Genomic DNA, 12,719 nt, shown 5'->3' on the forward strand with positions numbered 1-12,719 from the left:
TCACACACCTCACCGTCCCTATCCCATCTGCCACCAGCCCTAAAGGCCTTGCCCGCATCCCATGAGCAGTGATTCTTTGTGTTACATTATCTGAGAACAGCAGGTCCCAGGCATGATTACATGTTAACTAGCCCAATGTCGTTTACTAAAAGACCTATAAGACACAATGAATATAATTTGTGTTGGTGCAGTTAGAAGGATTATGAACCAAATTGCCTAGATCCAGGGACCTTTCCTAGTGGCCATTAAACCTATGGCCAGTGCTTGCATCGGGATGAAGAATATCATTTTCCAAAAGACAATGCCAAGCATGGGTTTCTCAAACTTTTACAAAGCACTTCCTGTGTTTCTGTCTAAATTCCAAGAACTCAGTTTCTGACATCTTCTATGTGAATCAGTCTTCACTGGTAAACAAAATTTTATTTATCAAACTAACTATTGGGGACCGTTAGTATTCATTAGAATGTTACCGCCTCAGATTAATGCTTCATTGAATTTCTTTTTTTCTCTTTTGTTTATAAGTCCCCTCCTTCTCCTGTAGCACAATGATAATTACATAGAAGAAAATGTTCTAAGTACAGGTCTCCCACCATTGAAACTCTACATTTATTTCGTCAGCAAAGAATTTGTCACTAGGAGTTGGTGTACGTCCCTAGGCACTGCTGGCAGGCACTTAATTCTTTGATTCAAATAAAACTTTCAAGTGTGATCTTTGTGACATTATGTCTAAAGGAACATTTCAAAACAGCGTTGATACAGAGATCTTTATTATGACTAGAAATCATGTCTGTGCTTTGAGGGAAACAGAACAAATCACAGCAATAGGGATGCATTTTTGCAGGAGGCTCTTTGCACATAGCAGAGGTCAGTCCTGCTCTCTGCGTCTCATTTGCTCTTTCAGTCCCTCAGCTCTCTCAAGTGTGAAGCCCATGTCTGATTGTACGTCCTGCTTAAAACCCTTTAATAACTCCGCGGCGTCTACAGACTCCTGTCATGGGATGTGGCCTCTGCCTTCCTCTCCAGACACAAACTTCCCCATCAGACCTGTTGTTTGAGCAAATACAAACTGTTTCTCTTTCCCCACTCACCCTAGGTTCTTTCCCATGTCTGTGCTTGAATACATGCTATTTTTCAAGTTTTACTTTTGCACATTGGGAACCCTTTGGCTCTACCGTTTGTCAAGTGCTTAAGTTTGTGCATTTCCTCGTTTGTAAGTAGGAGCAGGAGAGAGGCAGTCTGAGGAAGAACCGGGGTGGCACTTGCAGAGTGCACTGGAGCCTGCCCCTTCAGAGTCACTCAATAGAAACATCAGATGTTAGCTTTATGTTTTAGTTATTATTACAGTCACTGTCCTTCAAGATTTGCTCAGGTTTTACCTTTGCTGAGAAGTTCTCCCTTACCTCCTCATTTCAAAGACTGAATGAATTACTTCCTGGAACTGTGCTCTTACTTCTTTATTGTCCTTTTTGTATCTTTTTTTTATCATCAGTGTGGAACATGATTTGTTATAATGTTGCTGGGCAATGTAGTTGTTAGTATGGACAAATGGGCACAAGAATGGTTCAAGGAGTGCCCGTAACTCATGGTTAATGGGCCTCCGGCAACAGTGTGGTTTGGATGTGATCATTAACAGTAAGTGGATAAATGGGTTCTCTTTATTTCCTGGGGCTTATAGCTATGTAAGCAAACAGTTAATGAGTGCTTACTGTAGGTCAACCGTGACAATAAATATTATACTTATTCTATTTATTCTTCGGTATGATCAGATTTGTTAGATATTCTTATTATTCCCATTTTACACATGAGGAAACTGAGGGCCTAAGGTCATGGAGCTAGTGATAGACCACGTACTCCCAAAGCCTGAGCTCTTAGCTCAAGAAGACTCTCCTCTGACCTGGAGACTCATTTGCCTCTGGGACTCCTGAGTGTGTAAATGTGTTTGATAAGTTTTCTCTTCTAATGCTATTCCAGGTATTCCTTCCAAGACGAGGAGGACATGTTCATGGTGGTGGACCTGCTGCTGGGCGGGGACCTGCGTTACCACCTGCAGCAGAACGTCCGCTTCCTGGAAGACACGGTGAAGCTCTTCATCTGTGAGCTGGCCATGGCCCTGGACTACCTGCAGAGCCAGCGCATCATTCACAGGTCAGTCAGGTCCCGGGGACAGCCTTGCATGGAATGCACAGGAGAGAATCCACAGCCTGGCTCATTGAACAAACCCTTGTTGAACATGACATTTTATCTTCACTTAATTCTTGTTTAACAGTCCCCTTAGGTAGGTTGATTGTCCCTCATTTTGCAGATTAAAAAAGAAAAAAAGCAACTGAGTACATAGAGCTTAATTTGCCCAAGGTCACAGTTAGTAAATGACAAGACCAGAATCAATGAATATTGAAAGAAGAGAAAAATGTGGCATACAGGAGCTTAATAACTATTCAATGAACTGATTGAAATAGAAATGGAGGAAGCACATAAAGGGAAAGAAATAGGATGAGAAGAAAGAAAATTCCTTGTGGAGAAAATTTCGGTCTTTCTAACATCTGCTGTCATTCAATTTATATTAAGTGAATCCCTAAAGTATGTGCTGCAAACAGAGGTAACGGAGGTAACAAAAGCAATGTACTTCCTGCATGCAGAGCATTTGTAATAAGTAAAGACATACAAGTAACACAAGAAGCCATAAATCTACATACACAATAGAGAGAAAAGGGTAATCTTTACTTTCATAAAGAAATTAGTAATTTTAATGATGATTTCATATATAGTATCTTATTTGATCTCTAAAATAACCTTTGACAAATGATCACAGCAGATATAGTTAGACCAGTATTAAATATGAGAAAATCATGATTTATAGACATTAAATTATCACCCAGGTTTATTTATAAGAATCGTGAACCTAATCACCATCAAAGCAGCTACTACTTACTGATGGATGGCCGGTTATGTGCCAGGCATTGCTAGATACTTTATATACATTATCTTACTAAATCCTCAAAACTCAACAAAGACTCCCCATTTTATTATAGTGTCCCCATTATACAGATGAAGAAACTATGGCTCAAAGATTTGCCAAGGACAAACTGCTAACAAATGGCATATTGCCAGGGTTTAAACCTAGATCCCTCTGACCCCAAAGTCACAGTTCTGTCTACTATACCAACTTGCATTAATTACACATATGAAATATATGCATTCATTAATTATACATCAGTAAATGAGAAATCAGCACATGTGATTCTGCTGCTGTCATCTCTAATCCTTAAAGAATTCACTGAGTTTTTAAGTACAATTATGTCTCGTTTGGTAAAAAGTTGGCTAGATACAATTTCTGACTACCACCAGTTGACATTTGTCTGTAATTTATCTTGCTTATTAGCACAGAGCCTGTGGATAAAGGTGTAACATCGCAATTTATAGATTCTCTGTGCTGACACCAACCCTTTTATTTTTGGCCTACACACTTAGTTATTATTTAATGTTCCATCTTTGGAAGGGCCTGTTTGTGTTGGAAATATGCTCTTCGGGCTACAGAAAAATGGAAAGCAGATCAGTTAATCACGTAGAATCTCGGAAGTGAATTTATACACCTGGTGTTTTGTCAGTAACTGGAAATCCTGTTCTCAGGCACTCTTTATCCCTTACTGGCTTTCTGGTCCCTCATGTTCCTTTCTGGGGAGGAACTCTTCGTATATGGGGTCTATGGAATCCTTCTCAAAACCCTCATGCTCATTTATCCTCCCTGAAATTGCCAGCCACAGCCTGTCTCGGTTGCTGACATCACAGCTATTGGAAAGGAGAAAGTTTCCACAAGAAACCATCTTGGCCTAAGAATGCCTTTCAACTCTTTCTCCTTCCCCTGTTTGAAATTCGGTTCTGTGCCTTCTTCCTGTGAGTTTCATTTTCTCTGTCGTCAGAAGATGCTCTGAGCATTTTCGCCAGGTCCTTCGGACTGTGTAACAAGAGGAATTGAGGAGGAAAAAAAAGTATGACAAAAAACTTGATATAACTTTTCCTCAAGGAATTGACAGATACTGTTCTGTCCTTCTCACCCTTTATTCTCTTCCCTACTCTTTGGTGCTCATTTCGGCACTCAAATCAGAAACCAAGGACTTTCTGCTTCCCATCCTTTAACCATGCACAATTAGTGCCTGTCCTCAGCAGGGCCTCTTCATGCTGACATATCTCCTTCCCATGGAAAACGAATGAAAGGCAAACAGTGACGTTTTGAACACTGTATTAAATCGAGGCGGCATCTTTCTGGGATTGGAAAATGATTCAGGTGTAATTCCATGGCCCATATGCCCCACCTGCCATGTGTTACATTTTACAGGCTGTCATAGCCTCTGGTACCTCTCCTGAGGAGCTGTGACGTTTTGGTGTGTGATCACTTAATTTAATTCTGTCTTCGTTACAAAATTGTAAACTCTGTGAGTTCGGGGCATGTGCTGACTATATAACCAGTGTGTGGCAAAAATATGAAGCAATGGATACTGGCTGGGTCACGGGAATGACCAATTGACTAGAAGCCCAGGCTTGCAAATAGAAAAAACAAAACTAAAATATAGGACATTAAAACCACAGGTTTCAGACTTACCTTGGTCTTTACATTGGGGTAATCATTATAAATTACCATCCAAACCAGGATCCTCCTGAGAGCTAAAGAGGGCACTCTTAATTATGCTGGGGATGCAGTCAAAAGCCATAAATATTCTGGGTAATTCAAGATGTATATCAACATCATTAAGGCTTTTCAGGACAATAGTGACAAAACATGTTTGAATTCTGACAGAGCTCTGACAATCAGGATTTTCAACCCTCAGAGTACCAGATATAAATTTGATGTGATATATCTATTTGAAATGGTATCAAATGGCTTAAAAAATATACATGGTAAAATAAGCAGTGTCCCTTTGTCTAAGGAATTTAAATGATATTCATGGTGGCACTCAGACTGGCACTCACGGGTCAAAGTTAAAAGCATGAAGAGCAATGCAGAGGAAGAGATGGAGGCTTCTGAACACTGTAACTCTCTTTTCAAATCTCTCTTTTTTAAAAGAATCAGCAAAACTCACGCTGTATTTCATTGACTCTAAGATAACAAAACGAAACAACCTTCAGTTACTTAGAAGATTGGATTGTAAGACACATGCTGAGTCCCAAGACATTAAAAGCGTGCATGAAAAAAGAGTCGATGAAATACACAGTAGATTCCTCAGACAAGGAGAGACCATCTGCATAAGATTGCAGATATAAAATATCTGACTTCCTAATTTCAGATTAAAAACTACATTTTGCCCCTGGACATGGTAGAAGATTCAAAATTATCCATAAACTCTCATCAAATCTGTGGGAGCAGGAACAGCAGTCGGCTGCCATATACTGAGGGCCTCCTGGGCACCAGGCGCTCTGCTAAGCACTTGTTGTGAATTGTTTCACTCAATGTTCCCATGACTCCAGGAGGTTGATGGTGTTATTGTCCCCATTTTACAGTTGATAAAACTCTGGTTCAGAAATATTAAGTAACTTGCCCAGGGTTGCATGGCCAGTCAGTAGATGAGGCGTCTTGCTAAGGAGATGCAGAGCTCTTAACCACACCCGCCCTTCCGGTTCTCAGCATGGCTGCAGCCATGAGGAGGCCGTGGGACAGGTCCTCATGGCCACCTGCCTCAGCACCCAAGGTCTGGCTGCACAGGCAGAGATGGCACATGTGAAACCAACAGACGAGGGAACAGCCTAAAACTAGAAGCTAAATTGGGTGAGAAAGACTGAAGTACTTCAGAGAAGATGGTTTGGGAGAACAAATCAAAGTTTCCTGAGAGCTCAGGGGATTTAAAGGGGATTTTAGGCCAGGTGCTGTGGCTCACACCTGTAATCCTAGTTCTCTGGGAGGCCGAGGTGGGAGGATTGCTTGAGCTCAGGAGTTCAAGACCAGCCAGAGCAAGAGTGAGACCCCAACTTTACTAAAAATAGAAAATTAGCCAGACATGGTGGCACACACTTGTAGTCCCAGCGACTCGGGAGGCTGAGGCGTGAGAAAAGCTTGAGCCCAGGAGTTTGAGGTTGCAGTGAGCTACAACGACCCCACTACATTTTAGCTGGGGCGACAGAGCGAGACCCTGTCTCAAAACAAAAAGTGGGGGGGCATTTAATAGCCAAGGCAGAATGGAGGGTCTCGTCCATGCAAGGTAGGCTAAATGGATGAAAATCTTTATTTGTCTCCCTGTGGTAACATAAAAAGGGCTCTGTTTTTAATTTTTCTCATGTCAGCTTTTCTGCCAGCAATGTCTAGCTTAGTTATTTTTTTAAAAACCATAGGACCTATTTCTGCCATAAATTCCAAGTGAAACATAAATGAAGTTTTGTTTTATTTTGTTTGTGGATTTTTTTAATTTACAGACTTGAATTTTTTTGTAGCTTCCTAAATATGTGTAATATTCAGCTAACTGCCCTCAATTTCAGAATTTTTCATTTCTATAGTTGTTAAAGACACAGGGTTGTATAGTCAACATTAATTTTGAATTATATAATTAGATGATCATCTTGTTAGTCAGGAAGTCAAACCTTTTCTTGTGAGTATACCTTCAAATCAGCTTTAGTTTCAATAGTATAGCCAGTTTCAAGTATAATATTCTCCTTCTCTTACTTTAAACCAGTGAATAAAGGCTTTAAGGTATGGACAAAGTGATTATTTGTTTTTATTAAAAAAAAAAAGAAAACTCATTATAATCTCTCCTGTGGGGATAGTACTGTTTGATTTGTCACAATCTCTCCAGTGAATAATCTGATGAAACTAATTATTGCAGCCCAAAGACAAATTTATATTCACTCCCTTGTCAGATGTTAAAGAAGACTCAATTATGAATTGACACTAATGAGATGAGTTGTATGGAACAGAGAAATAGTAAGGCCTCTTGGATTAAAGTACCATTTAAGTGGATAGTTGATTGTTTTTCTCCCTTTCTAAGAATTCCCCCACCCTAATGAAGTTATAACTCACTGTTTTCTAAATTCCCATAGAAATGAGATCAAAAATCTAATTAGGCAATTTGTGTAAACAATTGCAGGACAACAGAGTTGCGAAAATTTTATTTTCCATTGATTACCAAAATGATGAAGGAGGAATAAAAGGGAATTTATGATTGTTTAGGAAAACACAGGATGGTATTTTTATTTACCGCCTTTGTCTTCTTTGCTGTAATCCTAGGAACTGATAACAGATGCCCAGAATCATCTGGGCGACTCTGTAAGAAGCAGATAGAAATTAATCCTCACACACCACTTCTTGAAGTGAAGTAGCTACTGGTGAGAAGTTCCTAGCATTCTTCTAGAAATCAGCACCTTGACAGTGAAGGAAAAACCCTAAGAATAATGCTTCCATCCTAAATAGTCATTCAAAAACTATTTATTGAGCACCTATTTGCCAGAGAGCTGAATGCCAGGGCTCCTATGGTGAACAGGACATCCTCTCTGTTGTGAAGATAATATCATACCGTGAAAGGTAGTCGAGTAAAACACATCAACACTAATATCAGAAAGGTTTTTAATCCTGTGGCATGTGCTATGAAGAATATACGCTGTTATGTGTCTATCATGAGCCACACACACACACACACACACACACTCAGTTGCATCTTCACAATGGTCATGGTTGTACTTCTAACTGTAGCCTCTGGACCACAGTATCTGTTACACAAAGCTTTCTCCCTCTCCTCAACTTAAGCATCGTGGATGGATACCACACCCTATTCAATTAATCCGCAGAACCCAGCATAGGATCTAAACCAGAGTGGTTGCTGGAGAATTTAATGACTGAACGAATGAAGGAGGATGATATATACATGTAACCCTTGGGTGCGTGCAGAAGGTAAAAGCTGCTGTGGATGTTGTCTTCTAAGCCAATTCTTGATTTATTTCACACATTCCTGTTGTGTGTGCACTGCATACGGGGCTCTGTGCTGCCTTTCCTCTGTGCTGTACTAGTTTTGTATGCTGTGTAACGCACTGCCGCAAACTTGGCAAATTAAAATAGCACATATTTCTTAGCTCCCAGTTTCTTTGGGGCAAGGAGCCTGGGCACAGTTTAGCTGGGTTCTCCACACAGCTGCCATCAAGGTATCGGCCAGAACTAGGTTCTCTTCTGGAGGCTGGAGTGGGCAGGGGTCCACTTCCAAGTTCAGTAAGAATGTTGGCAGAATTCATTTCCTGTGACTGTAACACTCATGGAAACACGTTTCTTCACATTTAACCAGGAGAACAAGACTCTAGAGTGAGTATGTGAGCCAGACAAAGTGTGTGTCCTTGAATAATGATATGTAGCATTATGTAATGTAACTCCATCACAGGAGTGATGTGCCCAAGCACATTTGCCGTGTAACATTGGTTAGAAGCAAGCCATGGAGCCAGCCGTGCCGGGGGGTTGTGAATTATATGTGGGTGTGAACGCTAAAAGTGGGAATCATGGGGTCACAACAGAGCCTGTTCGCTGCATTTCCTTTGAAGAAGTTGGACACTTTGACACCAACTCTGTGACCTTAAACGTAACCCCGAACTTCCCTGTCAAGGAAGAAGTGAGGAGGTTTGACCAAGTGCTCATAAATGATTCTTTCCTATCTGAGATGCTGGGATGATTTCCCCTCAGTCCTGGCAGGTTACTGTTCAAAGTAGGATCTCCTCGTTGTTCCTGTGCTGTGACCACACACCTGTCCCCTCCAAGAAGGCTGCATGACTGAAGTGAACTGTCTAAAGAGTGTGTGACACCAACGTGTGATAAACAGCTCTTAACACATTTACCCATCAAGGTCTTGTTTGCAATTCAGTTGTGAGCCACAATTATGCTTGTTTTCACCAAAGTCTTTAGTTTATTACAGGCACATATCTGGGCTGGGATTTTACCTTGTGTCTGATTCACATACACCATAGTATCTTAACGGGCCACATTTTATTTTCTTGATGTGATAATTCATAGAAAAAAATAAGAAATTTCTGCAGTTAATAATTTTTGTCAATAATCAGTGAGTGACAGATGAGCTCCTAATGAATGGATTTGCCAACACAGTGGGACCCACCTGTGTTTTCTGAAGCCCGTGGGAATGAGTCATCTGGAGAGATGTTTTTCTAATTCCTGAAGGTGTTTACGTCTTTCAGCTCTCCAACGTTTTTTAACCATTTTATTTATACTACAAAGTACATGTGTCATTTTCTTAATGACTTAACAAGAGCGATCTTTTATGGTGCATATACTGAGAACTTGGCACTGTGCTAATTGGCATGTTGCACATGCTGCCTAATTTGATAGTTAACAGTGCTATGAGGGGTTAAGCAACTTGCTAATATGCAGTTAGGATATGGGGACCAGATTCAAATGTAGGATTATCTGCCTCAAAGGCCGTGCTCTAAATGTAGGCTCCCTTAGTGTCACTCTTATGAAAATAATAAACATACTCAAGATCCCACAAACTGTTTAGTGCTGTTTACCCAGTAGCACCAAGTTTTAGTTTATATACATACTTTTAGTTGGTAGGTAGAATGTGTTACATTGTGTCCCCCAAAAACATATGTTGAAGTTTTAACCCTCAGTACTTCAAAATGTGACCTTTTTGGGAAATAACGTCTTTATAGAGATAATAAAGTTAAAATGAGGCCATTAGGGTGGGTCCTCATCCAGCATTTGGACGCAGAGACAGACATGCACAGAGGGACACTGTGTGGAGAGACACAGGGGGAATGCCTTGTGTAGATGGAAGATTGGTCTATAAACCAAGGAATGCCAGAGATTGACAGCAACCCACAGCAGCTAGGACGAGGCAAGGGAGGATTCTCCCCTGCAGGTTTCAGAAGGGGCATGGCCCTGTTGCCACCTTGATTTCAGATCTAGCCTCCAGAACTATCAGACGATAAATGTCTGGGTTCTTTAAGTCTGCACCAGTTTGTGGTGCTTCATTACAGCAACCCTAGCATACAAATACAGGATGTTTTTATAGTTTTCTTTGCTGCTAAGATTTCAATCTTTGCTTCTCTAGTAGGTGCTACTCAGAGCACCTTCTGTCTTCACTCCTGACATGCTGCTTCCAACACATTATAGGATGGAAGACCAGATAACAAAACTTGTTATTTATATAATTATTTGGAAGATTAAAGTAACCCGAAAGAGTCATGTCTATTGGCTTTAATATGTTATAACCTACTATAACCTATTATAACCTATCGCCCAGAGACTATCCTTGCTTACTTTGATATTTCAGGTTTGGTGAGATATTTCAAATATCTATGGGTTTTTGATGCTGTTTCTCTGATCCAAGGTGTTTTGTTTTGCTTTTATGTATCTGTATAGGAAGTTACATCTTTTCCAATTTACCAAAGCACCATTTCCAGTATGAGAAAACTGAAAGTCTTAAAATGATTGTAGATTATCTGATTACTTAGACTGTGTGTGTTCTGCTTGATGCGGATTTTGTTTCTTTCAGTGTATTGATAATATTTTCTGTTTATGGTGGTGGAATAATAGATTTTTTGACTTCAGGCTACCATCTTTTGTGTCCTGGTTAAGGAAATGCCCTTTCTTTTCTTTTTGTTTTGGTAAATCTTCTCTTCATTCAATCACAAGCCCTTGCAAATGTTCCCTTTTTCTAACTCCTGTAGCAGAAGAGCTACTTGAGCCTCAAAAACAAAACAGCAGTGCAGTAATGAGGGTATTAGGTTGATGTGCCCTGTTCAGCAGCTGCTCCCAAGCTACCAAATAATGAATGAGCACGAATTACACATTGTGAAAACAGGAGGATCTGCCTTCCTTGCGTTATGCATCAGGGAGTTTCGAAAGGGTTTTGAGGCTGTACTTCTCACACAAGGCCACCCATTTGTGAAAAAGGCCAAGAACTGCTTATTTACAGGTTAACATTGAGCTAGGCTAGGTGAGCTTTTAATAGTTTCTATAAGGTTTCGTTAATATGCAACCTATGACTTGGTCCAAATTAAATTTTTCTTTACATTTTAAAAGAAAGCTTAAGTTTCATCCTTTCAGGTTTAGTCATTTAACATACAGTATTGATCACATATGTGTGTGCCAGGCACATAGCTCTGAATAGAGCTTTGAAAACTAAAAACATGTTTTTTTCCTAGAGCTTACAGTTTAGATAAGGAGATAAGACAACAAAGGAGGAATCAGTGAGATAGGTAACCATGTTAGTTACAGAATGCGTTTAGTGGTTAATGGGAAATAAATGAGAATCTAAGAGAGAGAGTTTGGGAGTGGAGAATATTTGTTCCCCCAAAAAGACTACATACGTGGAAACTGAGGGGCATCTTAGAAAGAGGGGGTTAGGAAGGGCTTGAATAAGATTTGGGCTGTGTTATATGATTTGGAGAAGGTTCAGGGAAGCATGGTTTTCCTTAGAATTGGATATCAGAAAGAGGGGCAATTCATTTTTCTAAGTTTTATTTTATTTTTGATTGACACATAATTGTACATATTTATGGGATACAGTGTGATATTTTGATACATATATACATTGTGTAATGATCAAATAAGGCTACTTAGCATACTAGTCAGCTCACACATTTACCATTTTTTGTGGTTTTGAAATCCTCTCTTCTAGTTCTTCTGAAATTTACAATATAATGTTTTCAGTTTTCCTTTTTGTTTTGTTGAGACGAGATCTTGTTTTGTTGCCTAGGCTGGAGTGCAATGGTGTTATCGCAGCTCACTGCAACTTCAAACTCCTGGGCTCAGGTGATTTCCCTGCCTCAGCCTCCCGAGTAGCTGGGACTACAGGTGCACACCACCACACCAGGCTAATTTGTTGTAGTTTTTTGCAGAGACAGGGTCTCACTATGTTGCTCAGGCTGGTCTCAAACTCCTGGCCTCAAAGGATTCTTCTACCTTGGCCTCCCAAAGTGCTGGGATTATAGGCATGAGCCACTGCACCCAGCCTGCAATACAATATTTTTAACTATAGTCAACCTGCTGTGAAATAGAGCACCAGAACTTATTCCTCCTGTCTAACTGCAACTGTGCACCTGTTGACTAATCTCTCCCTATTACTGTCTTCCCTCTCCGCTCCCTGCACTCTAGTAACCACTATTCTATCTCTACTTCTATGAGATCACCTTTTCTTAGATTCCACAAATGGGTGAGATCATATTTGTCAGAAAGAGTAATTCTTTGCAGTTCCATGACTGGGCATCCCAATAGTTTACATCTCAGAGGTGGGAGGAACAGAATGGGCCAAAGCTTTCACTGATAAAAACGCAACCGTCGCTCCTGGTAGCCAGGTCAGAGGATGTGCGGTCCAGTGTGTGGTTTGCATAGTGCTCTTGTTGGTGAGCTCAGACATGATTACACGATTATATGGTTGTTTTTTCCTGTCTTGATCACGGCTGGAGAGCTGCCTTCCAGTGTCGGTATTTACCAGAACACAAAGCCTAGGACTTTGCGACAGCTGGCAGCTGTCAGAGGCTGTTGAGTGCATTCTCACACCCTTTGCTTAAGCCCATGAGAATCAGGTTTTTTGTCACTTGTAGCAAGACCCATTCCTAACCAATACACTAATTGATACAAGCCCTAACTAACCACCCCCACGCTGCAATTTTGCCCATTTAAGCAATTTTTACTAGCACATTCCTCCTCATGCCCTCTTTTACTGCAGTATCTGCCAAGACTGCTTATTTTCTGGCTTTAATTTTTTTTAACAGTCCCACACCTAGCTTTTATTTTTTACCTA

General features: G+C 40.5%; 1 protein-coding gene across 3 annotated transcripts in view; it reads left to right on the forward strand.

Annotated features, from left to right (window-relative positions):
* STK32A (serine/threonine kinase 32A) overlaps window positions 1–12,719 on the forward strand; it is a 78,433-nt gene that overhangs the window by 35,833 nt on the left and 29,881 nt on the right. For all 3 annotated transcript variants that reach the window (XM_045551140.1, XM_045551138.1, XM_045551139.1), the window contains one exon: window positions 1,972–2,145. In XM_045551140.1, coding sequence (XP_045407096.1) covers window positions 1,972–2,145 — 174 coding nt within the window. The remainder of the gene's footprint in view (window positions 1–1,971; window positions 2,146–12,719) is intronic.

Source organism: Lemur catta, chromosome 5 (genome assembly GCF_020740605.2).
Source record: "Lemur catta isolate mLemCat1 chromosome 5, mLemCat1.pri, whole genome shotgun sequence".
Lineage (NCBI taxonomy): Eukaryota > Metazoa > Chordata > Mammalia > Primates > Lemuridae > Lemur > Lemur catta.